Here is a 27,036-nt window from a genome sequence, read left to right on the forward strand (position 1 = left end):
GGGGGTGGGGGCGAGGAAGGCCGGCCCACCTGCTCAGGCCCTGGTGACGGGGGTGGGGGGGGCGCTGCCCCAGACCCCTCTCTGTTCTCTCTGCGTCACACACTGGCTGCCCACAGGTGTGCGGGCAGACAGGCACCAGGGGCCATGGCAGTACTCCCCAAGGTGGTGAGCTCCTTCTTCGGGGGCCCAGACACCCCACTCCTCAGTGCCCCACTGCTGCACGGGGTGGCTCCGTGGGGCACCCGCCCAGGCCGCTGCCGGTCACGCCAAAGAGCCCAGGGGTGCCTGGGCTGGTCACAGCCCGGGAGGTCAGAGGGTGACCTGGCCGTACCAAGGCCTGGCCAGCCTGCCGGCTGCTCAGAGACCAAATCAATCTGCAGGCTTCCTGAAGGCTCCGCCCGGGCCAGGGCTCGGGGTGGCCAGGCTGGGGCTGCTGCCTGGGCCCCGGTCGCCGCAGACCACTCAGAGGCCGGCCTGGTACCCAGCCAGCTGGGCGGCCCTCCCTGTGACCCCGAGGCTCTCACCCCGGTCCCCCCACCCCAGGGGAGACGCTGCAGGCCCCCAGCAGGCCCCGCCCCTGGAGTGGAGGCCAGGGCTGGGCAGGCAGGTGGATGGCCGGACACTGGACCCGGAAGAGGAGGGGGAGGGGGGGTGGCCAGGGTGAGCGGCAGGCTGCCCATGGGATCACCCAGGCGGCCCATTAGCACGGGTGGAGGCAGGGGCACCCCACAGGAGCTGAGGTATGTGGGTGCCCGAGGCCGGGCTGCATGCAGCTGGGGCTGGGAAGTGGGCCGGTTGGAGTCAGGCTGCCCTCAAGGCCCTGCCAGCCAGTGAGACCCTGGGGACGACTCGGACGCTCCCCCTCCCCCTCAGGTGCCAACAGACTCTGTGGAGAGGGTGGAGGCCGTTGGGGTCCCGGGGCAGGCGGGGCCCTCCCGGCCAGCAGGACTCTCAGCGCGGCTGGCGCTGGGTGGTGGGGGGGGCTCGGAAGGGGAGCCCACCAGGTGGGGAACGTGGCGGGTCAGGGTGTGACGTGGCCCTCGCGCCCTGCCTGGGCTGGGGCCTGTCTTCCTTTCCCCTCCTGAGACCCGCTGCAGCTCTGAGGCCCAGGACCCGCCCCGCCCCAGCCGCTCCCACCAGCCCCTGGGTACCAGCGGATGTGTTTTCGAACAGTTGGGGTGGGGGCCCTCCATACACCCAGCAGGGACGGGGTCACGGAGGGAGGGAGAAGCGGCTGCCCAGGGCCGTCAGGACCCCGGGGGCGAGGGCGGGATCGGACCCAGTCTCCTGCTCGGCACCGCCCTGGGCACTGAACCCCAGGTGCCCCCGCTTCTGGACCCCCCCCCCACATCGCCCCACGGAAGCCAGGCCCGCAGACCTGGGCTCTGCCACCCAACCCAGGCCCAGGCTCCGCCCCTTCTGGGAACTGGAGGGCAGACCTGGCCTGCCCTTGGGACCTGGGCTCCACTGGCCCATGCGGCTGGCGGTGGCTGTCAGCGGTGTGCAGGCCCGTGTGTAACCCTCACGTGGGCAGTGGGGTCCAAGTGCCGAGAGCAGCCCCCCCCAACACGTTCCACTCCCTCACTGTTGCGTCTTCCGTGTTGCACTGTCACGCGTGCCATGGGGGGCGGGTGTGTGCTGTTTGCCCCTGTGTTCCTAATGGGGAGACAGAGGCTGGGGTCAGGCCCTCTGGTGCCCACCCACTAAGGACACTCTGCCTGTGTGGCTGCCTCCAGGCTGGCTCCCCGGATTGCATCTGCTCCTGGCACGGATGAACTGGCAGCTCCACCTGGCCGTTGGGGCTGTATTTGCCTTCTCCTGTTGGCAGTAAATATTTACTGTCCTCGCTGTTCTCCGGGCCTGAGCAGATCCTGAGGGCTATGGGAGGTGGACGCAAGGATGCTGGGGTGGGCTCTCTGCCCTTGCGGGCCTGGTGCTCGGTGGGGGCCAGGCTGGGAAGAGGGAACAAGACCAGGAACCAGTGGCCTGATCTCCTGGAAAAGGCCCCCCAGGCAGAGCCCCGGCAGAGCCCGGCCGGTGTCTGTGTCCAGTTAGGCTGTGAGCCCCCACCTTGGGGAGCCTGCCCGGGACCCAGGCAGGGTGGGGTCCCCTGCGCGGGCGGTTTTACCAGGTGGGCACCCGTCCACGCCGGGCAAGGCGGTCAGAGCGGTCATTCACAGACAGAACCAGCAGAGGGCGCCAAAGCCCCGCTTTTGCCACACTCCACTTTGTGCTGGGCTTACTGTCCTGGACAGTGGTCCTCTCCGCAGGGGTCTGCTGCCCACGCCGCCCGCGTTCCCCCCTGCCAGCAGGCACAGGGGCTCCGGGGGATGCCCAACGGGCTGGCCGCCCCGGGCTCTGGAGGCCATGAGGCTAAGGAAGGGGAGAGGGTGCCGAGGTCTCAGCCCCCCATTCAAGCCCACACACCCCCCCTCACGGGCCCAGGCTTCCTGGGGGAGCAGCTGGACAAATGTTCCGGGCCCCCAACATTCTGGAAACGTCTCCAGTGAGAGTTTGACCCTCTAGAATCAGAGACCTGGGGCCGGAAGTCCTTGGGGCCGACCTCCTCCAGGGCCCCCATCCTGGCTGAGCAAGCCAGGCACCCGTGCGAGCTGGAGCCCTGGCTGAGGGTCTCCAGGACCTGGGGCAATTGAGGCTGGGGGCTGCGGGGTGGCTGTCGCCGTCAGGCCAGGCGGCCCCTCGCTCTGCTTGTAGCCACCTTGGCCACTCGGGCCAGAAGGCTCACGTGAGGCGGGGGCTTTGGGGCCAGGAACCCTGGGCCCAGGAGGCCTCTGGCGGGGGTCCAGCTGGGTCAGGGTTAGCTCTTTCCCATGTCCATCCCCATCTCCCCCTCCCGGTGCTGGGAGGAGAGAGAGGTCAGTTCCAGAAAGAATGTTGGGGGTAGGGGGTGGTCATGGGTCTGGGAGCGTGGAGATAAACAGACAAGCAGGGCGGTGGGGCACCGGCCACGCCCCTCCCTCCCGCACTGTTGTTTCTGGCCCTGGTGCAGGAACAGCGAGGCAGAGTCCTTCGAAAGTGGAGACCAGCGGAGGTGGCTCCCCACCACTCCCCAGCCAAGCACCGGCCCCCAACCCCCGGGTCCTCAGCTCCACCCCGTCCCCAGGCAGCCCGCCAGCCCCACCCCACCTCGGCTCAAACCTCCCACTTCCTCCACCTGCCGCTGTCGGGGGTCTGACCCGGAGACCCCTGGGAGAGTGTCCAGGAGCCCAGAGATGGGTCCCTGAGGCTACCCCCAGAAGCTGGGCCTGGGTCCGCCACTCCACAATCCCCACCCTCCAAAGCACTGGGCCTGGGTCCGCCACTCCACAATCCCCGCCCAGGAGCCCAGAGATGGGTCCCTGAGGCTATCCCCAGAAGCTGGGCCTGGGTCCGCCACTCCACAATCCCCACCCTCCAAAGCACTGGGCTGAGATATGGGATCTTGGGGGCACCCCCGGAGCCTCAGGAGGGGGTTGCAAGTGGGTGCTGCCTCCCAGGCTCCCTTCACCCAGAGATGCTCAGAGACGTAGACCTAGGGTCAAGGTCACAGGGTCGTTCCCAGCCAAGTCTGGCTCTGTGCTTTGCCAGGGATGAAGGTGGGCCTCCACAGCCTGGGGGTCCAGAGCCTGTGAGCTCCGGGTGCCCCACCTTCTGCAGCCCCATGTGGACCACGCTGCTGGCCCATCAGAACCTCGTGGGGCGGGGATGGGGGGGCGGAGGGGGGCAAGGAGCGCATTCCGCCAGCCTCACTGACCCCCTGCCCAGTCCATCTGTGTTTTTGGAAAACAGAGCCGGCGCCCGGCAGCCCTGCAGCCTGAGGCCGTTCACACTGCGTCTCAAAGCACACAATTTTCTTCTTCAAAGTCCATCCTCACTTCAGAACTTGGCCCTGCTCCAGCCTGGCCTCCCTGGGGGCACCCTGCCTGCCCCTCCCACACCCATGGCCCACTTGCTGGGGGACCTTGGAATCCCCCTTCCCTCTCTGGGCCTCAGGTTCTGGGCTGCGGGTCAGGCCTGCGTGGTAGCTCAGCGGGCAGCAGGAACAGGGCTGGGAGGAGGTGAACATGGGGGCCCCGGCTCTGAACCCGAGGCTCTGTCCCTTCCTAACCCTTCCTGGCTCTCACTGGCCCTCTCTGGCCCTCTGTGACCTTTGTTGGCTTTCTCTGGTCCTCCATAGCCTTCCATGGTCTCCCTGGCCTTCCCTGGCACCCACCTGAGGTCCAACAAACTCAGCCTGTCCAAGAAACCCTCCAAGGGTCAGGGAGAGGGAGAGGATGGAAGATGGGCTTCCTCCCTTGAGGCCTACACGATGGGTCTGCTCTTGGTCACCTGCTGGGGTTGCTTCCTGGACCCGGGTCCAGCTGTGGGAACGGGGAGGGCAGAGAGGCCAGACTCCGGGTGGGAGGAAGAGCTAGAGGAAAAACAGGAGAGGGGAGGGCTGAGGGGGCCCCCAACTCCAGCTGCACAGATCAGAGGAGGTCAGACCAGGCAGGCTGGGAGGCTTCCTGGAGGAAGAGTCCTGTGTCCACATTCAGGAGCCTAGACCTTAAGATCGTGTCCGCATCTGGCTGTCACGGCCGAAGGTGCAAACCAAGCCCAGGGATTGCCGTGGGGCACATGCAGTCCATGCCACCCTCCCTGGAGCCACACTGGGAGCCGCGTTCACACGGAGATGTCGTCCTCCGGGCCCTGGCCAAAAAGAAGGTGCAGGTTGAGGTCTGGAGGACACAATGGGTCAAGTCCTGTGGACGCCTCACCTCCCGAACGCCCTCAGCATGTTGGGGTCAGCAGGAGGGTCCACTCGGGCCAGTTCAGGGCTGAAGGGTGAGAGCTGGTGAGCCAGGCACCTGGGGATTAAGTCCTTGCTCTGCTGCCCATGGCTGTGTGGCCTTGGGAAAGTAACATAGCATCTCTGAGCCTCGGTTTCCTCATCCATCAAAAGGGAACCCGAGGAGACTCTTCCCGCCTTGGTGGTGAGGGTCCAGTGGGGCGATGTGTGTGAGTGGGGACCCCCCAGGCCCGTTGCCATGGTGTCCGCAGGTCCTCTGAATTGTATTCTCAGCTCCTTCCCCAGTAGGACAGGCCGTGGTCTCAGGCTGCCCCCACGCACCCGGCATGCACCGCGCTGTCCTCTGTGGGCCAGGCGTGTAGGTGAGGAAGGCCGAGGGAGGACCACGGGCGCAGGGCGCTTCTTGCGGCCTCTAGCTCTGCATCTCCAGCACGTTACTTCCCCTCTCTGGGCCTTCGTGCTCCACAGGCTGCTGCCCCTGCGGGCAGCAGAGGCAAAAGGCCGCTGATGCGTCTTCCACGGGAAAGGAGCAGCTCCTCAATAGCAGGGGTGGCCTGTGGGCATGTCGGGGTGCTGGGTGGGGCTTGCCAGGAAGAACAGCTCCCCAAGGGAGGAGGCCCGGGGCTGGGGTCGTGGAGGGCTCACACGTCTTGAATGAGGCCGAAAGCAGGATGAGGGAAGGGATGCGCATGGCCCAGGGGATCCGGGGCTCCCTTGTGCCCGGCGACAGGGCAAGACTCCCTGCCTGGCCAGTCCCCCTCCCCCCAAACTCCAGAGTCCTCTCAGGTGGCCGCTTTTACCCAGGACCAGCCGGGGCCATGACTCAGCTACCAACACCCAGGAAAGAAGGTTCTAGTGTCGTCGGTCAGGGGAGTCGGGGGCAAACATACTTTTGCATTGAGAGAGTATAATGATGAACAATAACAAACACGTATTAGTATGTGGTCTGTGCTGGACGCTGACCTAAGGGCTTTCAGGCACCAGCATGTCAAGCCTGTGAGGTCAGAGGCACGTGGCCTCCCAGGGGTGCCCGGGCTCGCCCAGGTCCTTCCGCAGAGCAGGGATTTGAGCCGGGTCAGCCTCCAGGTCTCCTCGTGCCCGTTCCTCTCCCCTTCTCGATACACCGCAGTGTGAGTGGTACAGCATGAGCCCCCGGCCCTCCCACTGTGGCCTTGCTGCCCTGGGGTGGCCTCACCCTGGCCTCTCCAGCTGCCCGCACAGAGGTGGCTGGGTCAGACAGGTCCCAGTGGTGCGGGGCTCTCGGGACGTCTGGTGAGTTCAGCATGGGGGTTCCGTTTCCTCCCCCCTCTTCTCTCGGCTCTCAGGTTTGGTAAAGTGGCTCTTCTGTTATCCTCGTGGCAATATTGATTTCTAGGACAGCCAGGTGTTTTCTGGGGCTGCGGGTGCATTTCTCGATGTGGCCACAAGGTGCCAGGCTCGGGTCAGATTTGGAAAGCCCTGCGGGGATTGTGGGTCGCGGGCGCAAGATTCAGCCCCTGAATCTGGTCTCGGGGACCCTGCCTCAGGATGGGGGTCCCAAACGTTCTGCTCCAGAGCCTCTCAGTAACGAATCTGATTTTATTGATATAAACATAATACAGTTTTCTCTAATTCTCAGAACACAGCGGATGTTCTGGGAAGGCGTCCCGGGTTTAACCTGTACTCTAGGCATCACCTCGCCACACCCCTGGGATCGGAACCGCCAGAGAGGAATTCCCTTGGGCCTCCTTCCACCGTCAGTTCTGTAATGCCAGGGCGGGGGCAGAGGAGAGCCTCAGATCCAAGCGCAAAGGTGCAGAGCCCACCAGTACCCCGACACTGCAGGGGGCCTCCCCCTTGCAGGAAGAATGTTGTCACTTTGCCCCCAGCCCTCTCCCCAGGGTGCCCCAAGATTGCCGCTCCGAAGAACTTTTGAGCCGGGCGCTGTAATTCTAGAATTGGCCACCAGGTGTCAGCATGAGGCCACTTAAGCAGCCAAGTGGAGGAAACTAGGGAATTTCTAAGGGTCCTTTAAGTCTCTCAGGCATAACTAGGATCTGACCAGAAGCCCAGGATGGGATAACCCTCTCTCAGGCCTAAGAGGCAGTGGGGCCGTGACGTTTATGCTGTGAGGTGCACCCCGAATTTGTCCCTTCTCTCCCACTACCCTGTATCCCCTATAGGCCATGTGTTCCCACCATGGACAGTACATGGAATGTCGAGGGTCACAGCCCTCACACCCACAACACTTCTAGTCCTGACTCAGTGGCACCATGGCCTAGCTAGTCCCCCATGGGTGCTCCCCACCCTGAAACTCTTTCTCTGCTCGCCTTCCTTTGCTTAAACACTCTGGGCTTCAAGGTTCTGATGGAATAAAACAGCCCTGCCTTGGTGAGATCCCCTTTGGGGCTGTGCCAGAAACGGGGATTCTCACTAGGGCAGAGCTCAGATTCCATACACTGTTTTAGGGGTGGGAGGTTCCACATTTCCAAGAGTTTGATCTGTGGGTTTGAAAGGCTGCTGCCCTTTCAACCCCTTAGCTGCCCACCTTCTCAATTTCAAGACACCCCCTTTGGTGGGCCTTCCATGGAACCCCATCATCTGACGTGGGGTCAGCCCTTCACCCTCTCTAGCCCCACCTGAGGCTTGGGAAGTCCCAGATACGTTTCTCTCTAGGGACCTGCAAGTAGCTTCTTGTGACATCTGGGCACCCGGCAGCGGACACTGGAGTCGGGGGTGGGGGGCGGGCATAGGTGTGTGGCACAGGCTGTGAAGACTCCAAAGCCACAGAACCCAAAGCAGAGCCAGCGTGAGCACGTGACTGCTGCATCCCCCCAACTGTGGGCTGCTTCACACTGAGTCCCCTCTCTGTGCCCTGGACCTGATTCAGGACCGTTAGTATCCCTGCATCCTTCCCCACCCAAGACACCAGTGAGGAGGCCCACCTGCCCTCCTCCCAGAGGATGGTATGGCTCTGGGGCATCTGCATTTTGTTTAGAACACCCCCACGAGATTTGAGTCCCCCCAAGTCTGGCTCTCTTCCCCACTGAAAGCCCTGTCCTCCCACCAGATGACGTATACCTCCAGCTAAGGAAGGAAGTTCAGGTGAGGGCTTGAAAGACAAAGGGAGAGGGGAGAATTAACCCCCAACACAGGCTGGTAAGCTGGGGTGCAGGGGCACAGGGAGGGTGTGGACTGGTGGTCTTCTGGGAACAGCACGTGTCTTTGCCTCTTAGTGAGTCTCTGATCTGCTTCCTGCTCTACCTGAAGGCTCAGGAAAGTTTAAGTTCCCAGTGAGGCTTAGTGTATAATCAGGCAGCACTTCTATCTGGGTCCCCACCACCACCACCACCACCAGCTTCTGACACCTCCGAGTCTATGCCTCAACTGGAGTTTCTGCCAAGCTCAAAAGACTGTGAGCCCCAGTCGTCCCACCCAGGGGTACCTGTGAGCAGGACACTGCTGCTCGCTACCTGCCGCCTTCCATTTGCTTCAGCATCCTTGGGTGCCCAGCACCACACGTAGGGTGTAGGGGGTAGTATCAGATGCCACTAGGGAAGGGAGAAAACTCCCAGGTGAGTCCCCTGCCTCTGGAAGAAGGACGGACATGGCCGCATTGTGTTGCAGCTGTGTGGGGAGCCCATGAAGAAAGATTTTTCTGACCATTCTCGAACCCTGGCTTTTTCCCCATTATGCCCCGCCCCCATTTTACCCGTGCCACGCCCACTGGCATGCCAGGGTGTCGAGTGACTGCCAAGTGTCAATCTAGTGAGGCCCTACCCACTCTCCACCCCCTCCGAAGAGTCCCACCTTCCAGCAGGCAGGGAGTGCTTCCGGCTAACGCCCACGCCCACAAACGCCTTTCTGCCAGGCTAGGGGTGGGCCTGATCTCCACCCCCTAATGCGCTGTGCCCTCACATGGGAAGGTGCCAGAGCCAGCTGCCCCGGCACCACCAAGTTGGCGCAAAGCTACCCAAATTTGGAGGGGCTTGAGGAAAGGCGTGGAGGGGATGAGGAGGTGAGGGGCGAAAGTATAGTTTCAGCTGGGATTCGAGCAGGTGCCGTGCTCAGTGGCGGCGAGGCTCCCCTGCTTCCAGGGGCCTGTTATGATGCACACTTTGAAAGTGCCCTTCGTCGTCTCTCCAGCCTCAGCCTCGTCCCCCTCCTCCGCCTCTGCGGCGAGCCGGCTGGAGGGTCCGGGCAGCACAGCCAGAGCCCCCCCTGCTTTGGTGGCGACTGCTAATATTGGCCCGGCCGGCGGACCATCACCCGGGCAGTTTCGGCAGAGAGCCTGGGGCACCAGAGACTCCCCAGTCCTTTTTATCCACCGCCCGGGAGCTTCGGGGACTACGCAGCGGCTAGAGTACAGGTGACTGGGCTTCCCTCCCTCCCCCTTGAGTGTGTGAGAAAAGCTGCATTCTGATCTTTCAGGCGTGGGTGGGCCGGGGGCTTGGGGCTGGGGCAGTTAACAGGAGCAGAGAGATCTCTGCACCAGAGGACGCAGGCGAGCTTCGACTTCGGACGGGACGGGAAGGACAGGTGGACAGGGACTCTTCTGTAGGGTTGCCCAGAGCCCTCGAGTCTTTTGCGAGGAAAGTAAGTTTTCCTTCGCGCTTCTGCAAAATGGGAGGGGCAGAGGCGGAGGGTAGGGCTGCTCTTTTCAGCAGGAAGGCACAGCTGTTTTTGCAAATGTAAAAGGCAGGGTTTTTCTGCGTGAGAAATTCCCTCTTGCTGCACCCCACCCTCCCCGACGGCAACCAAAGACAAACAGGACACTGCAGAGGGGCGGGGCCCTGAGATTTTGGAGCTGTTTTTTGGTTTTTTGATGCCACTTAAAAAGTAAAGCTTCCCTCCTCTCTCCCCACTCCCTAAACCCCCCCCAAAAGAATCCCACCATGTCACTGGAGAGTGAGAAGGACAATGAAGGGGCAATGCCCCTTGGGGCCCCACAGCAGGATTTAGAAAGTAAAGCTTCTCTCCTCCAGACAGTGTTCTCCCGGGCCCCCTCCCAGCTCCCCCTGCCCTGGGTAGTTTCGCCAGGAGTGCATTACTTTGTGCATGACGTGTTTCTTCCCACCACCCAGGGTCCCAGACGCCTCCGTCCGGCCAGGGTGGTGTTTGTGGGGAAGAGGTTCATTTCCCCAGAGAAGCCCAGCTTCCCCCCACTCTCAGCTGCCTTCCCAAGGCAGAGCTGCGTCCTTTGGTTTGTGCCAGCTCCCCCTCCTTGCTTCCATTCCAGGTGGGAATGCTGGGGAGTACAGGGGAGAATTTTGATAGCGTGTGCTGTGATCCCCCAAGGCAGGCTGTTGGTGTGCAGCCCCCAGCCCCCATGCCCAGGCAGAAGTCCACAGCAGGAAGGGGCAGCCTGTCCAACAAGAGGGTGTCCTGCCGTTCCATGGGCACCTCTGCAGGCTTGGCTGCGGAAGCCCAGCTCCGGGTGAACTGTGGACACTTTCCTCCTTCCCTAGTGCTTTAAGAAAGGGAGAGCTGGGCAGCCAGAGGGACCGGAAGGGGAGCCGCCGCCCAAACCCTGACAAGGTGACCTGCAGCCTCTCCACCCAACAGCCAGGGGAGGGGCAGGGGACCAGGGCCCTGGCTTGGGGGGTGGGTTTGTTTTAAAAGCAGTCATCTTAGGAGCACCCTTTCGCTTCTCCCCAGGGGACAAAGAGTCACCACTGAGCTTGAGGAAGAGGAGGTGGATTCTAGCTGCCAGCCCCAAGGCCCCACATCTCCTGCGGGTCAGCTCCCTGCCCAGGCTGCCCCCCAGCCTGAGCCGCAGCCCGAGCGCCAGCCGGAGCTGCAGCAGGCCAGAGCCACCCGAGACCCCAGCCCGGAGGTCAGCTGCTGCGGCCTGTGGCCCAGGCGATCCCCACCCGCTCAGAACTGAAGCCGGCAGTCAGCTCCAGCCCCGCAGAGGTGAGTGATTCCAGACTCCCAGGACAGGACCCAGCGTCCCCTGGTACAGATCTCTGCGTAGCAGCCTCCGTACAGGGGCCTGATTTCCTTTGGTGCTCAGAGCCCCCCTGGCAGTTTTAGTTCCCATCCCCGTTTTGACAAGGAGTGGAGGCTCAGAGGGGCTGCGGGTGTGTTCAGAGTCACACAGCTGGAATCTGGGGTTCGGGTGGTCGGCTCCAGGTGCCTCTCTCCCTGGGGGGCTCCCTGCGGTCTGGGCAGCAGCATGGTCCTCAGAGGGGAGCTCCTGGTAGAAGAAGGACAGAGGAAGGGGGAGGGGAGCAGCGTAGAGGAGAAGCCAGGGAGGGGGTCAAGGTGAGGACAGAATTGAGGAGGAAGGAAGAAGGAGGGCACACCGGGAAAAACTCATACGCTGGGGAGGAATAGGGGACCCCGGCAAAGCTGGGCTCAGCTGGGGCATGTGAGACCCGTCCTCCCTGTCCTGGGCTGCTGGCTGTGGGTCCTCACACCAGTGGTTTGACCTCTCTGTGTCCCCATTTGTCAAAGGGGGCGACAGTCGCAGCCCTCCTGGCTGTTGAGAATTGAGAGGCGCGAGTGAGGTATGACCAGAGGCCGGGGAGGCATTCTCAGTGCTGCTGTCATGATTCCATTGTGTTCAGGCCGGCGGGGCTTCCTGTGTGTGCGTGGGGGCCGCGGGGGGGTGACTAGAAAGGCCCAGGGGCCAGAGCCTCCTTGGACACTTCTGGAGCCAGCTCCGTGGCGGTGGCCGCAGGGTTCATGCATCAGGTACCGGGGTGGGGGCCCAGGCTAAGCTGCCCTAGAGGGACGCTCGCTCCAGGCTCGCCGAGAGCTTTGGAGGTGGAGGTGGGTGGGTCTGTGTTCTTGCTGCTGACCCCAAAGCGACAGAGGCCACTCTTCAGGGCCTGCAGTGGGGGACCCAGCAGGTGCCCCCTTGCAGGCTGGTCTGCGCATCCGAGAGAGAAACCAAGAACGTTTTTTAAAGGTGTCTTTAGTTCAGACACTACATAAAATAGTACAATAGTGGCGACGCCTCGGTCCTTCCCGAGGGCGCCTGCTCGGCCCCCTCCCCTGCTGCCCACACACCGACCCATACGTACTTCTGACTTTTGGTTTATTGATCAGTGGCTTGTGGTGCCTTGTGCCTGGGGTGGCTCGCGCCGTCGGGTCCTGGCGTTCCAGCTGGGGCCTGGGTCCCCTGCCTCCAGCTGGGCTGACTGGAGCGGGTATCCCTCCTAGATTGGAGGGCAGGGTCCTTGTCCCCAGCGGCGGGTGCCCTGCGGGGTGGGGGGTGAAGGAGGGGCGCTCAGGGGACTCTCGGAGAACGAGCCGGGTTTGTAAAATGCTGGGCTTAGTCCCAGGGAGGGGGGGGGCGGCCAGCTCGGAGCCAGAGCCGGGGGAGGAAACCGGGGAGTGGGAAAGGCCGGCTGCAGGGCGGGCGGGAGCAAGGGAACCGGCAAGGCAGGAGCACTGGAGCCGCGGGCCTGGGTGCAGGGCCGGGCTTGCTGGGGTGAGTCCGAATCTTTGGGGGGACGGTTATTCTCTTTGAAATGTGGTTTGCAGATCTAGAGGGGCGGCCAGGGCTGCTGCAGGGTGGGGGGGGAGGTCGTTAGGGGTGGGGGGGGGAATGGCGCTTGGGGCTGAATTCCTGCCAGCCAAGCCCTGTGCTGGGGGAGACCCCAGCCCCACGACATGCCCCGCTTGCTGGCAGGTCCCTTCCTACCATGGGGGGCCGGAAGTCGGGGCGACCTGGGCGGCTGGTCCTGGCTGGGGGCGGCCAGTGCCCTTTCTGAGCCCCGCAGCGACCCGGATCTGCCCCCCGACAACCCTGCCCCTTTAGCCGAACTCGTGACTAAATAAGGCGAGGGTTCAGCAGGCAGCCCCTCACGGGGAGGAAGTGCATCTCTGCCCCCCTCCCCTCGCCCTGATGGCCCAGCCTGGCACCCCAAGGTGGCCTCAGCCGTCTTACCTCCAAGGTCCAGGTCTGCAGGCACCGGCGGCAGCTTCTCCAGGGCTGGCGCCTGCTCAGGGCACAAAGCAGGGGAGTGGCTCACCAGAGGGCCGCTGGCATGGGTGCGCCCAGGCAGCCCCACTGACACACGTCTCACCCCAGCCTTCCGCCACCCCCAGCCTGGGAAGTAGGACTGGAGGAGAGGTGGGGAAACCAGAGCAGGGCCGAGGGCAGCAGAGGCCCTCATCCAGGACTTGAAATCTGCTCTGGGATCCCAGGGAGCCGGGTCCGCAGACAGGCACTTAAAAATACTCCTCGCCCCCAATTTACAAGTTGCCACAGAATAGGGAGCTACGCAGCCAGGCTTCCCTTCCGGAGGCTCCCTCCTCGCCTTCCCTCCTATAGGCATAGGCCTGAAAGCCAGGGACGCGGGGGACTGCAGAAGGCTGGTGGAGGGGGAAAGGGGGGCAGTGATGGGCGGGAGGGGGGGCGAGACAGGCCAGATGTTCTTGGAATGGACACGGGGGTGATTGATACGGACTGGAATTTGAAGGGGGAACATTCCCCACGTGCCTTGGGCTCTGGGTGGAAAATGGGCTGTTTTTTTTCATAGGTGGGGGGGTGTCCTCCCTGTCCTGCCAAGCTCCTGTGAAAGGGCTGCCTCAGCCCTGCCCAGTCCCCACACCTGTCCAATGGCCTTAACCCCTGCCTTCCCAGAGTGTCAGGCTTTGAGGTGTCCCCCTTCTAGCTGGGGTCCCTCTGTGGGGTGACAGCGGGGACAAGCGACGGCCGGCATACCGGTCCAGAGGCCCCGCCATTCTGCTGCCCCCAGCAGCAGCCCCTCTCTGGCAGCACCCCCAACCCACAGATGCCCCTGGGGTGGCTGTCCCCCACCTCCCACATTGCCCAGTTCCGAAGGGGTGATCCAGTTCCCGCCAGTGCCTTGGGGCTGGGTAGGGTTCAGTGTTTGTCTTCAAGGAACTAGGCTTTCACAGCTCGGAGAGGGAGGCTTTTCGTGAAAATTCTCTTCGAGAAAAACGAAGGGAGACCCCTGACCCCCAGCCACCGTGCAGGCCTGCCCCCCATCTCTTCCCCCGACTTTCTTCTCCTCTTTCCCAGGCCTTCTGCTCTCCCGCATCACCAGAACAAAACTGGGTTCGCTCTCGTTTGGGGGCTGGGGAAGGCCCGGACGGCGCTCGCCGGAGCGCCGGGGCGAGCAGGGGGTGGCCGCCGGGGGTGCTCCCGGGCCCCCAAACCGAGCCGGGGACGAGCCTGCCCGCGGCGGCGGCGCGGCCGCGGCTTCGCCTAGGCTCGCAGCGCGGGAGCGCGTGGGGCGCGGCGGCGGCGGGGAGCCCGCGGGCCTCCTCGCAGGCGGCCGAGCAGGGAGCCCGGAGCCCCGGGAGCGTCGGGGGAGCAGCGCCCCATCGCTCCCCCGCGGCTCTCGGGTTTCTCCCTTCCACCCCGACGCCCGCCCTGCCGGGCTTCTGCACGGAAGCGCTCTCATGGCCCAGGAGGCAAAAGCGGGAGAAGCCATGTGCCAGCCGGGGTGGAGGGCGCCCCTGGGAGTCCCGCGCACCAGCCCCGGAGCTGCTACTGCCGCCGCCGCCGCCGCCGCCGCCGCCGCCGCCGCCGCCGCGCAACCCGCGCTCGCGTCCCCCGGGGAGGGCGCCACTGCTCCGCGCGAGTCCCGGGGGCGGCGGATCCCCAGCGGCGGGTGCTTCCCCGGGCACCGGAGCTCAACCTCTCAAACGCAGCCCTCCATTCCCAGGGTCCCAACCCACCCAGCACCTTCCCCGCTCCTCCGGATCGCAGACATTATATTTTCTGGTCTCTTCCAAATTTAAGCCTTGCTCAGGTCCCCCCAGTACATTCAACATTTCTCCAGGTCACAAGGGTTTTTTTTTTTTTTTTTTTTTTTGGTTTGGTTTGGGGTTTTTTTGCACATTAATTTCTGGGGATCTGAAAACGCATAACCCCCGCTGGCTTTCCCAGGTTTACACTAGTGGCCTGGGTCCCCAAACTCATTGGGTGTTTTCTCCCAGGCTCTTCACAATTTTATATACCCCCCAGCCCCACCCCCAGGTTCTGCAGAGTTACACAGTGGCAAACCCTATTCGGGAAGATTTAAACATTAACCCTGGGTCCTGTGGTCAGGCTGACCAATTCGCCTGGCTCCCCAGAATGTGCACAGTGTTTTTCTGGCATTTAGGCATCATTCCCAAACAAGTGGAGCTCTCTTCCTGTGTCCCCGTAATTTTGGACGACAGTGGCTCCCAAGCTTACCACCCCTGTTCTGGGCCCCCCACACTGAAGCCCTGTTCCCCTGGTTCACCAGAGTTCGGGGCATTATCTGCTGGGTTCCACAACTGTATTGGCCTCACCCTGGGTTCCCTAAATTTTCCACAAAGAATCCTAGGCACCCCCACCTCCGCAACACACTAAGCCATTTCCCCGGGACCCTCAGGGTCTGAACGTTGCTTCCCATACCTCCACTAAAATTTAGGCGTTACACCCAAAGCACGCCGATCCCCTTTCTGAATCATAAACAGTCTGCGCTCTGATCTCCTGAGTTCCACAAAATTGAGCGGATGATTTCTGGTCCCCAAAACGCATTGATTTCTGGTCCCCCCCCCTTTTTTTTTTTTTGGTGGGCCATGAAGATATGGGGCGTTCATTCCCGGGGATCTCCAAGCTTCCTTGCCACTTATCGGGTTCATTAAAATTTAGACACTTACCCAGGCCCCGAAAGCACGCGGAGCAATTATCCAAGGTGCGCTCAATTGTGATCGTGGACAGGCAGATTCCCCCAAATCGCAAACCTCCCAGGTCCCCCTGGGTCAAACCACGCACAAAACAAACTCTTTCACAGAGCCTATATCTTGTTATACCAAGCTCTTTTGAGTGTCCCAGTAACCAAATATTCTGAATATTTTCTCCGCCTCATAACATTCTGAATATTAAAAAATTCCCTGGGCCCCACGAGCTTACTGACAAGAATCCAGGTTTTCTAAAACTCAGAACGGATCCCATATCCCGGGCCAACCAACGCTGGACCCTTTCCTCTATTTGGACACGCTGGGTTCTCAACATCAGGCATTGCCCTCCAGGCCCCCCAGACACATTCAATGGTACACTTCTGTCACAGAAAGGCACCGATTTCTTGGGCTCCAAGGCATCTCAGGCACCCACTGAGTCACCCCAAATTTAGTCGACATTTTCTGAGTCTCCCAGACACTGCAAACCCCCTGTTGATACCCAGCTGCAGGCACTGATTCTTCAGGCCCCACCACTTAGGAACTCTGAATCCTTTCCCCATAAAACTTAGATACTGACCCTCATTTCTCCTGAGGACTTCGAAGAGCTTCTTTGGATCCCCAGATTCAGAAATGATTTTTCTGGGGCCTCCAGATTGAGACACTGCCTGCCAGCCCTCCAAAATAAACTGAGATTATTTTCCCCCCTCCACAAAAGAATTGATCTTTTTTTGAACGTTGATTTATGGGTCCCCTGACTTGATGATCCTTGCCCCGAGTCCCCCTAAATTTAGGCAATTTTCCACAGGCCTCCCAAAGTGAAATTGCCCAGATACCGAAAAAAATCCCCGGGTCCTGGAAATCCCAGGTATTATAGGCCGCGTCCTACAAGCTTCCTTGCTACTAACCAGGTTCCCTGAAATTTAGGTACCAATCTCTATTGAACAATTTTCATGGATTCCCCCAAACTTGGGCCACGTCTTCCTAGGGTTCCCCAAATGCAGACAGTGCCCAGGAAAATATATTTTTTTCCTGTTCACCAAAAATAAACTAATTGAAACCAACGTAAAAATTAAGATATAAAAGGACATTGATTTTCGGCATTCTCCAAATGTCCTGATCACACCCCAGGTTGCCCCGAATTTAGATCGTGTTTCTTGACTCTCTAAAGGACATTGAGGATTTTCTCAAAAGCCACAGCAATTATGGAAGTTACTTTCCCTGGGTGATGCAAGCGTCCAGGCCACTAACTTGAATTTCTAAGTTGTGGAAATTAATCTCCACTCTTCTCCACCGCATGGACGATTTGCCTAGATCCCCAAAATGTGTCCATTGTTTTTCTTCCCCCGGTTTTAGACAGTACGCCTCTGGGGTTCTCCCAAGTTTCACGCTGAGCATTTTCCTCGGGTCATCCCCAAACCTACTTCGCCACAAAGTGGGACCCCCCACAAACTTGCTGACCCAGATGCTGGGGTCCCCACATTTTAGACGCGGCTCCCTTGTCCCCCAGTTGCAGGGAGAAATCCCCCCGGTCCTCAGACTCGGACTCTCTTTCTGGAGTCTCGAATTTAGTCGTGAATCGCAGTTCCCCACACCGACGCAACCTCCCTTGGGTCCCCACTTCGGGACACTCGTTCTCTCGCCCGCAAATCAGGCGGCTCTGACTTGCGTTCCCGGCCTTTGGGCATTGTTCCCGGCCCCGCCGCGGTCTCTGCAGCTTCCCCAATCCCGCGTACCACGGGCACTGGTTCTGGGCCTCTCTGCGTCTCCTACGAAGTCCCCGGAGCTCCTCGGAGTTGGAAAATTTCTCTTGTGTTCCCCAAACACACTTGGCCCAGCAGCGTGTCCTCCAGGACGCAGGCAGTGCTTCTCCCGCGTCCAGGAAAACGACTGGGCATTGCCCCCAGTTTCCCCCAAATTTGGGCATTGTCCCCGGGTCTTCCAACGGACTGGGCGTTGCCCCCGGACACTGGGGACTGCCCCCGGGGTCTCGCTCACCTTCAGCGCGTCCGCCGCCCGTTGCAGAGCGCTCGCTCTCTGCCTCGGCTCCTAGCGCGCCCGCGGACGCAGCCTCCGGCCTCCAGCCTCGCGGTGAGCTCCCCGCCGCCTCGCGTCCCGGCCCGGCTCCCAAACCCACCCGCCGCCGTCCCGAGCGGCTGCCGGGGACACCGGCGCGGGGCGCGGGAGCCTGCGGCGGGCTAGCCCCTCGGCGGCCGCGCTCGCTAGGCCGGGCGCCCTGAAACCCGCGCCGCTTTCGTTTGCTCTCTGCAAAGATCACGGTCGTGGGGAAAGCGCCTCGGCGGCCCCCCAGCGGGGCAGGCAGGGCGCAGGGTAGGAGGGACGCGGAGGACAGGCGCACCCGGCTCGGGCGGCGCGGCGCCGCCAGCCGCCGGGCGGAGGACTCCGGGAGGCGCGCGCCGAGCGCGGGCGACGTGATTGATGGCGGAGCGAGGGGGCGAGCCGGACGCGGGCTTCCGCCGCCGGCGGCCCCTTCCCCTCGGAGGGGCGCTGGCTGCTGGGGCTCCTGGGGGCGGGCGGGGCGCGGGGGCTCGTGCGTGGTTTTTGACTTGGTAAAAATCACAACGACTTCTTACATCGTCCAAACTCTCCAGGAGATGGTTTCCCCAGACCCCCAAATTATCGTGGTGGCCCCTGGGGCTGAACCCGAGTCTGCGCAAGTCCAACGCACTGAGGACGGGGGAACTATTATCCGGATATTTTGGGTGGGCCCCAAAGGCGAGCTGCTTAGATGCACCCCGGTGAGCCCGGTCATGCAGGTAGGATTTGAGCGATGTCTCCCGCCCTGCTCGTATCTCTCCGGGCAGGCGCAGCCCGGGCCGGCCCCATGCCTGGCCCAGATTCGGTCCTGGCCCGGCCGGCCCTCCCCACGTAGCGCACCTGGCGGCCGCCGAGGCTACTCCCCGGTTCCCGCGCGGCACCGGGGGGCGCTCGGGCTCCGGCTGCGGCTCGAGGGGCTGCGCCTGCTCGGGCAGGTGGCGGCTGCGCGCCCCGCCCGCGCCCAGGGACTCCCCACTTCCCTTGTACATCCCAGCGGCACTCGGGGACCCCCGACCCAGTGTCGAGCCACCTGCGCCCGCATTCCGACAGGGCACCCTCGCCGCGTAGCCCCCTGGCCGGGCGCGGGGACCTGGCCGTCGCTAGGGCGTGTGACGCCGCCCACCCTGGTCGCCCCGCGTCCCCCGTGCACTAATGCGGGGACCTTGGCACCCCGGAACCTAAGACGGGGCCCCCAAACACTTTAGAATAGCGATTCGGGATTTCTTTCGAACTCTGCCGATCCCTGCCCCCAATCCAATCTCGCCCCCGCGCACCCCACAGCCCCCCCCCAACCGCCGCCCCCCGGGACCCCAAGCCCGCCCCCCGCCCTTGGCTCGAGTTGCGAGGGCGGTCCGGGGGCGGGGCGAGGGCCCCGCGGGCGCCCATTGGCGCGGGCGCACGGCCAGCGGGGCCCGAGCGGGCGCCGAGCCGCGGGGTGGCGCGGCTATAAGAGCCGGGCGTTGGCGCCCGGAGTTCGCCTGCTCTCCGGCGGAGCTGCGTGAGGCCAGGCCGGCCCCCGGCCCCCCCCTTCCGGCCGCCCCCGCCTCCTGGCCCACGCCCGCCCGCGCTCGGCCCGCCAGCGCCTCCACCCGGCTGGCGGCCCCGCGTCGACGCCGTCCGCCGCCACGCTGCTGACTCCCATCTCGGGCGCCGTCGGCGGGGTCGCGCTCCGCCGGCCTGCGGATCCCCCGCCGCCTCCTCCTCATCTACCTCAACGCCCGTCCCGCTTCGCCCGAGGAGGCGGTCCCCCCCGCAGGCAGTCCGGCTCGCAGGCCGCCGGCGTTGTCATCCCCCGCGCTCCCTCCCGGCCCTCCCCGGCGCGCAGCCCGGCCGCTCCCCCTCCTCGCTGCGTCCCGAGCGGCCCCGGCGCCGCCACCGCCGCCCCCCCCCGAGGCCCGGGCTCGCGACGGCCGAGGGCTCCGTCGGCCCAAACCGAGCTGGGCGCCCGCGGCCCGGGTGACGCCTCCGCTCCGCCCCCCTCAGCACCTTCCCCGGCCCCCGACGTTGCGCCCTTTCCTCGCTTCTCTGCGCTCCCCGTCCCCTCTCCGGCCTCTGGTCCCGGCCCCCTCTCTTCTTCCGCAGCCTTCCCTTTGCTCCCTCCCGCCCCCCCCAGCTCCTTGCCTCCAACTCCCTCCCCTTCCACGCCCGCCCTCTCGCCTTCGCCGTCCCAAAGTGGATTAATTATACGCTTTCTGTTTCTCTCCTCGCTGTTCTCTCCCGCTGTGCGCCTGCCCGTCTCTCACTGTCCTCTCTCTCTCTCTCTCGCCCTCTCTTCGGCCCCCCCCCTTTTCACGTTCACTCTGTCTCTCTCACTATCTCTGCCCCTCTCTATCCTTGATACAACAGCTGACCTCATTTCCCGATACCCTTTCCCCCCCTAAAAGTACAACATCTGGCCCGCCCCAGCCCGCAGACAGCCCGTCCTCCCCAAACAATCAGACGAGTTTCCCACCCCCCCAAAAAAGCCATCCCCCCGTTCTGCCCCGTCGCACATTCGGCCCCCGCGACTCGGCCAGAGCGGCGCTGGCAGAGGAGTGCCCGGCAGGAGGGCCAACGCCCGCTGTTCGGTTTGCAATACGCAGCAGGGAGGTGGGCGGCCCCTGCGCCGGCTTCCAGGTAAGCTGCGTGCGGGCCGGGCCGGGCCGGGGCGGCTGGGCCCGGGGCAGACAGGGTGGGGGGCTGTCGGTCACGTTCCGCGTCTCGAACCCCGCGCTCTGCCCTGTGCCGCGGAGGAGGGGGCGAGGGGTGGGGGGGGCGGGGTGGGGACTTGGGAAGTGCCCGGGGAGGTGTGAGCTGTCTGCAAGGCGACTTCCTGGTCGCTTTGCGGGTGCAGGGGGTGTTGCTGAAAGTTTGTGATTTGTGCCGCGGGGGCGGGGGCGGGGGGCAGTGCAACGAGGACGGGCGCAAGTCTCAGAAACCCACCCTGGTATGTTGACTCGGTGCCAGCAAGACCGAGAGAGGAAAACTGGGTGGGCGGGGCCAGGATGGAGCGAGGGGGGCCGAGTTGGCAAAGGAGTCCTGCCAGACACCGCATTGGCAGCGCACCCCCTACAGCCTCCCTCTCCCTGTCCCCGACATTGCCCACCAGTAATCTGGAGAGAGGGCCTGGTCCAGGGCTCGAAAGGGCAGCAGTGGACAACCCAGAGAGGGTAACTGCCCCTGCCCCAGTGGGCAGATGGAAGTTTCCAGACAAGGAGGTGGAAAGCAGCCCCCCTCCCTGCACCCCCGCCCCCATTTCCCGGTGCCAGGATGGGCTGGGGGTGCAGGATGAGCCCCCCCGCCCCCCGTTCTTTGCTAAGAGATGGTGGGGAAGGCGGTTGGGGGTGCCGCAGAGAAGGGAACGGCTGGAAGGAGGGAGGGGGCGGGAGCAAAGGGGGCGGGGGGAGTGGTCAGCAGGGAGAGGGGTGGGGGTAGGGTGGAGCCGCGGCTGGGAGGAGCCGGCTCAGACATAAAAGCTGAGGCACTGACCAGCCTGCAAACTGGACATTGGCTTCTCCTCTGAGGCAGCCTTCCAGCCTCCTCCTCCCGCATCCTCTTCCTCCAGCCCCAGCGAGCCTCCTGTCCAGCTGCAGGTAACCGGGGCTGTTGAGCGAGGACCCGGCTGCCCTCCCGCTCCGGCCTCAGCCCCTTGGCCCCTGCCCGCGGCCTCCCACCCAGCCCCTTCATCCCTCCCCTCTGCCTCTGCCCTGTCGCCCCTGCCCTCCCTCCTCTGCCCGCTTGGTCACCTGGCCCGCACAGCTGCATGCCCCTCGTCTAGTCTTCTGCTCTCTGCTGGTGCCCTGGACTGGACCCCGCACCGAGTGGCTGGGCTTGCAGAAGGATGGGGCTGCCGCTCGGACGGCACCGAGTCCCTAGCTGGTCAAATTTGTTCCTAGAATTTGGAGGGGGGGGCGGCACCGGGCTGTCGGGAGACAGGCTGGGGTCTGGTGCAGGGAGGAGGTGAGCTGAGCCAGGCGGCAGTTTCCATCTTCCACGGAGCTGGCCCTGCTCGTCAGGAGCTTAAGCGAGACTGTGCTTCCTTCGCAGCCCCTCATTTCCTACACGATTTATTGCATCAAAATTCCCCTGGGCCCAGCATGCAGCAGCCTTGCTCCAGGCTGGCAAGGGGCGTGCTGCTCGGTGCCTCTGTGCTCACTGGGTGCACAGCCTAAGAGGGACACACGTGGGCAGCTCCACCCAGGCCCTTACTAGGGTAGCCTGCGGGTGCCACGGGGCTCAGGGGCACCCGGCCGAGACTGTCCCCCCAGAAGGGGCTCGTACCTGGGCCCGCAGAGGGCAGGCTGGGGCTGCCTGCCTGGGGGGCTTCCACCTTTTGGAGGGCTAGGGGTGGCTCGCTGCGTCCCAAGAGGAGTCAAGGTCCCTTTCAAGCCCCCCGACTCCTTCGGGGACCTGGTTAACCCTTGCCCCAGGTCTGCAGCCACAAAACCTTGTGAGGGGGTGTGTCTTGAGATGTGCCTCTCCTTCTAGGCGGTGCCCTGAGGGACCGGGGGTCTGGCCTCTAGGTGGCCTGAGCTGTTCTCTCCAGCTCCTGGGGTGGGGTTGGGTACCCCAAATGGGGAGAGGGCCTGGTGGTCCTGGAGGGACTTTGAGGTCCCTGGCCCTGGGTAGTGTGATGCGAGGCCTGGAAAGGAGGCTTTCGGCTTTTATGTGTGTTTGGGGTGCCCAGGGCAGGCTGGAGTCGAGGGACTGAGTGATGTAGGAGAAGGTGGCTCCTGGGAGCGTGGCTGGCACCGCCGTGCTGACCGTCGGACCCTTGACCCAGGCTTTGCTGAGCCGCAGACTGAGAGGGTGGGAGAGGCAGTGCGGGAGGGAGGAGGGTGGTGCTGGCCCAGCAGAACCCCCCTGTTGCTTTGGGAGGGAGGCTGGTCCTCCTGGCACCCTTGCTCAGCCGGTCCTCTGAGATGCACATGTTCTGTGCTGGGGTGGGGCCGTCTGCCATCTTGGCTGGCGCTGGGAGGCCCGAGGAGTGGCCGCTGCCCTGTGCCGGCCCCGCCCCCATGACATCATAGGATGGAGGCCAGGTCCAGTGTCCAGCACTGGCCCCTGCAGCTCTGGGTGTGGCTGAGCCCCTGCAGTAATAACGATGGGGATCCCCACGTGAAATTACCGACTAGCACTCGGTGCCCCTCAGAGGTGTGCCCCGCACACAGCCCTTCACGCGGGGCAGCTGTGCATCCTGCCTGCGTCAGCAGTGGAAGCTCCAGCTCTTCTGTAATTAAAACAATTAAGATTAAGGAGAAAGCCGTGCTTTGAAGCTGTAACTGGACTTTAAATTAGGAGATGGCTGGGCTGAGTGTCCCCGAAGGGAGCAGGCCCGCATCCCCTTGCTGGGCCAGCATTTCGGGACGCCCTGGCTGGTGGGCAGTGGGAGGGGCCCGGGCCTGGACGTGGCGGGGCGGTGGGCTCACGCCTCTTGTCTCCGCCCGCAGACACCAATGGGGATCCGAGTGGGAAAGTCGATGCTGGGGCTGCTCGCCTTCTTGGCCTTCGCCTCGTGCTGCTATGCTGCTTACCGCCCCAGTGAGACTCTGTGCGGCGGGGAGCTGGTGGACACCCTCCAGTTTGTCTGCGGGGACCGCGGCTTCTACTTCAGTAAGTAGCTCAGCGGGGCGAGGGCGGAGGGGTGTACGCAGCTGGTGCTCGATAGATGCCGGAGTCCTCCTTACCGCATGTCAGACACCTCTGCAGGTCTTCAGCGCACCTGGCCTGGGGGTCGGGCCCAGGGAGGCCCCTCGGAGGTGAATGAGCCCGGGGCCCTTGCTGTGAGACTTGGAGAGCGCAGTCACGCCCTCGCAGTCCACATTTATTAGGCACTTACGGTGTGCTTGGGCGGTGCCCGCACTCCCTGATTTCTTGCAGGTGGGAGGGAGAGTGAACGGTGGTATCTACAGGGGGACCAGACCTTAAGTGGCAGGTGCGGGTGGGGTGCAGAGTGGGCTGGAGGCCGGGCTTCCGGGCGGGGTGACCCAGGCCCCCACAGGGAGGCAGCCCTTCCCCTCCTGCTTCTCCCTGACCTGCCCATGGGCAGGGCTGCGGGCACTGGTTTCCCCGCACGTTTTGCCCACATCTTGGCAACGGGCAGATACCCGTGGATGGTGAGATTTTAAATGGAATCAAATGGGTTGAAAACCAGTCAGAATAAAAGCACACGTTGCTGGCGGCGTGAGTGTGCCTGGCCCACGCTCGGCTGCATCCGCAGGAGGGGACCGCCGGGGCCCCCAGGCCTGGGTGGGACCCGCACCCGAGGGGCAGGGCACAGTGCAGGGCGCCCGCCTGCTGGCCCGAGGGCTCTGTTCTTCGCCCTCCTCTCTGATTCCCAACCTGCAGGAGCCGGCTGGGCATGTGGAGACCTCTGCTCTCCCTTGCCCCTGTGCCCTGTGTGGCAGGGCGGGTACCCCGTTGGAGGTGAGCTCTCCTTCGGGGTGTGGGCTCTTGCCCTCGTTTCCCAGCAGTCTGGGCCTCAGTTTCTTTAACTGCAGGATGGGTCAGGGGAGTTCCGGAGAGTGTCCATGCGGATAACGGGAGAAACTGGGGAGCAGTTTCTTGACCCTCGAGGGGGGAGGGAGTGTGTGCTCCCCCTGGGCTCAGCCGGACACTGCTCAGGGCTGGGTGTGGGTGGGGACATGGCTGGGGCAAGCAGGCAGTGGCCGTAAGGCTCATCGTAACCATCACCCACCACAAGGCACCTTCTTCTGCAGCCTTTACTTACCCACCCTCTGAAATGGGCCGAAAATGCCCGTCTTGCATGTCAGAGCTTCTCTTTAAAAAACATTCCTGCTTCTTGACGCTTCTGAGGCCCCTGCCTGCCCTGGCTTCTCCTGTGGCCTCTGTCTCCTGCCACATTTGGGGTCAGGAGATAGCACCGTACGGTCTGGTGCTGGCTGGCCCTCGCCCGGGGAGTGGCCCCCTGGCGCCAGGTTTCCCTGAAAGGAGGGCCGGGCTGAGCCCCCAACCCTTTCGACCCTGCACCTGGACCCCTTACTAGGGGCTCCTCTCCCTCCCCCCACCGATGGCGGAAGGCAGGCCGGGGGCTTTTCCTTGCAGCTGAGTCTGGAGCCTGTGCGTGGAGGAGAGGGGGAGGACGGGAAGAAAGGAGGGCGTGGTTTTTGCAGGTCCTCACTCCTCTCCTCCCGTCTTCTCCTTCTTCCTCCCATTCCTACCTGTCTCGGCGGCGGCTCTAGGGCCGCAGGCACCCAGGCTCCTGGTTGGTTCAGGGATGGCACCTGGGTCCCAGCCGGCCTTTGGGTCAGGACCCTGGGATCCCAGGATGTGGGGCCGGGCCCCGTGCATTTTCCAAACAGCCCCTGGTGGTGGACCAGGAGGCCGTGCCCACTTTACATACGACGAGGGAGGCACCGAGAGGCCAGGGGGCTGGTCCTGGAGCGCACTCACCCCGCTGTCCATTCTCTCCTTTCTGGGGCCTCTGCGCGCCCCCCTCTCGCTTTCTTCCTTCCCTCCAGTCCAAGGCCGGCTGTCCCTGCAAGGTGACCGGCATCCTGTCCCAAGGGCAGGGGCGGCGGGCTGGCTGGAGGAACCCTGGGGAGCCCCCTGGGGCGCTGGTGCTGACGTGCCCTTTCCTTCCTCCTGTGGGACTTCCAGGCAGGCCGGCAAGCCGCGTGAACCGCCGCAGCCGTGGCATCGTGGAAGAGTGCTGTTTCCGCAGCTGCGACCTGGCCCTGCTGGAGACCTACTGCGCCACCCCCGCCAAGTCCGAGAGGGACGTGTCGACCCCTCCGACCGTGCTTCCGGTAAGGCGGCCCCCCCAGCTTGGGTCCGTGGACGGCCCCCCAGCTCTGGGCCCGTGGACAGCCCCCCAGCTCTGGGCCTGTGGGCGGCCCGGCCCCTGTGAGGGGCCCTCCCCCTCTCTGGAGCCCCTCGGGGCTGTGACCTCTAAGCCAGGGGCCCAGGGCGCAGCAGCTCCTCAGCTGGAAGCGCGGCTAGGGAGTCCTTTACATGTTTGCCACGTGCCCCCCCCCCCCCCCGCAACCGTGGTGGTGTTGACCAGAAGCCGGGGGAGTTACTGACCTGTCACACGTCGGGCACGCTGCAAGGTTTAGGGACAGCCCCCAGCAGGTTGCCCAGATGTCCCCCCGGGGCCTGGGTGGCTGGGGAGCAGGGGCTGGGGGCCAGGCACCCCTTGACCGGCCCTTCCCCTCTCAGGACAACTTCCCCAGATACCCCGTGGGCAAATTCTTCCAATATGACACCTGGAAGCAGTCCGCCCAACGCCTGCGCAGGGGCCTGCCCGCCCTCCTGCGAGCCCGCCGGGGTCGCACGCTCGCCAAGGAGCTGGAGGTGTTCAGAGAGGCCAAGCGTCACCGCCCCCTGATCGCCCTGCCCACCCAGGACCCCGCCGCCCACGGGGGCGCCTCTCTTGAGGCGTCCGGCCATCGCAAGTGAGCCAAATTGTCGTAATTCTGCAAAGCGGCACCACCCACTCGTGACCTCTTGACCGGACCTTTCCATCAGGTCCCACCGCTGAAACCTCTGTACCGTCCTGTCTGCGGGCTCCCCCGACCTGGCCCCCGTGCCCCAACCTCCCCACGTCAGGCTGCTCTCTCCTCGGCCCCCTCCATCGGGCTAAGGGAATCACAACAAAATCTTTAAAAATGTACAAAATCAATTGGCTTTCGCCCTCTCTCCCAAATTATCACCCCCAAATTACCCCCAAATTACCCAACCGAAATTGCAATCACAAACGTGTCGGCCCCCTTGAAACGAATTGGCTTCTTAGCAACACCGGAAAAGCTAACTAGCTTTCCAGAAAACCCTAAAAAAAAAAAAATCAATTAGCTGAAAAAAAAAATACTAAAAATAAATTGGCTTCAAAACAATTGGCAAAATAAAAGAATTCGGCCCCCACCCTTCCTTCTCGTTCCTCTCGGACCTGGACTTCAATTGGCTGTGACTGACCATCCAAGAGAAAGGAAGGCGCCAAATTTGCAGGTAGGCTTGTCACTGCTCGCCAGCCATCTCCCTCCTCCACCAACCCTCGCCGGGCTCTGGCCGTGTGACACCGAAGACCCAAACCTGTTCCTCCCCGTAGTTTCCATCACTGAGACCGCTGTGGAGCCGTGGGGGGGCCCAGCAACACCCGGGGAGCGGTGCACGGGACAGAAAACCCGAATTCGCGCAGATAAAACTTAATTGGCATAAACGCCCACACGCTCCAAAATTTTACGTCTGAATTCTCACCTTTGAAAGCACACGCACCCACACGCAACCCTGCACGCGCGTGCACACACACACACACACACATCCACAACCCTCACACACATCCACACACGCGCACACACACACACACACACATCCACACACGCGCGCACACACACACACACACACACTCACACACATCCACACACGCGCGCACACACACACTCTCACACACATCCACAACCCTCACGTGCATCCACACACACACGCACACACACCCATATATGTGGGATACCCAAACCCAGCATTGTGCAGATGAGACCGCATTCCATCCCAAATTCTTCTCTAAGCTGCCCTGCGATGAGGTTTTCGCGTCCTGTGCTCCTCTCTGGTCCCCTGGGATGCGCCCTAGGGTGGGAGGG

At 63.3% G+C, this 27,036-nt stretch overlaps 1 protein-coding gene across 5 annotated transcripts; it reads left to right on the plus strand.

Moving 5' to 3' along the window:
- Nucleotides 1-644: 644 nt before the first annotated feature.
- On the plus strand, nucleotides 645-26,784 carry IGF2 (insulin like growth factor 2). 5 transcript variants are annotated; one of them, XM_060019504.1, is made up of 6 exons: nucleotides 9,023-9,137; nucleotides 10,237-10,306; nucleotides 10,427-10,684; nucleotides 22,891-23,053; nucleotides 25,052-25,209; nucleotides 25,622-26,784. In XM_060019504.1, the coding sequence occupies exons 4-6, from the start codon at nucleotides 22,897-22,899 to the stop codon at nucleotides 25,859-25,861; spliced, it is 555 nt and encodes a 184-aa protein (XP_059875487.1). In that variant the 5' UTR covers nucleotides 9,023-9,137; nucleotides 10,237-10,306; nucleotides 10,427-10,684; nucleotides 22,891-22,896; the 3' UTR covers nucleotides 25,862-26,784. The 5 variants fall into 5 exon arrangements, with proteins under 5 accessions (XP_059875489.1, XP_059875487.1, XP_059875491.1 ...); XM_060019508.1 differs by having other exon boundaries at nucleotides 25,061-25,209; XM_060019506.1 differs by lacking the exons at nucleotides 9,023-9,137; nucleotides 10,237-10,306; nucleotides 10,427-10,684 and adding an exon at nucleotides 645-740.
- The last annotated feature ends 252 nt before the right edge of the window (nucleotides 26,785-27,036 follow it).

The sequence above is a fragment of the Delphinus delphis genome, chromosome 8 (assembly GCF_949987515.2).
Source record: "Delphinus delphis chromosome 8, mDelDel1.2, whole genome shotgun sequence".
NCBI lineage: Eukaryota > Metazoa > Chordata > Mammalia > Artiodactyla > Delphinidae > Delphinus > Delphinus delphis.

Bases quoted from the DNA above. Each gene is read 5' to 3' on its own strand.
- IGF2 (XM_060019506.1), top strand. From the start codon at position 22,897: ATGGGGATCCGAGTGGGAAAGTCGATGCTGGGGCTGCTCGCCTTCTTG. The intron at 23,054-25,051 runs GTAAGTAGCTCA...TTCCTCCTGTGG, and splicing joins GGACCGCGGCTTCTACTTCA to GACTTCCAGGCAGGCCGGCA. The intron at 25,210-25,621 runs GTAAGGCGGCCC...TTCCCCTCTCAG, and splicing joins CCCCTCCGACCGTGCTTCCG to GACAACTTCCCCAGATACCC.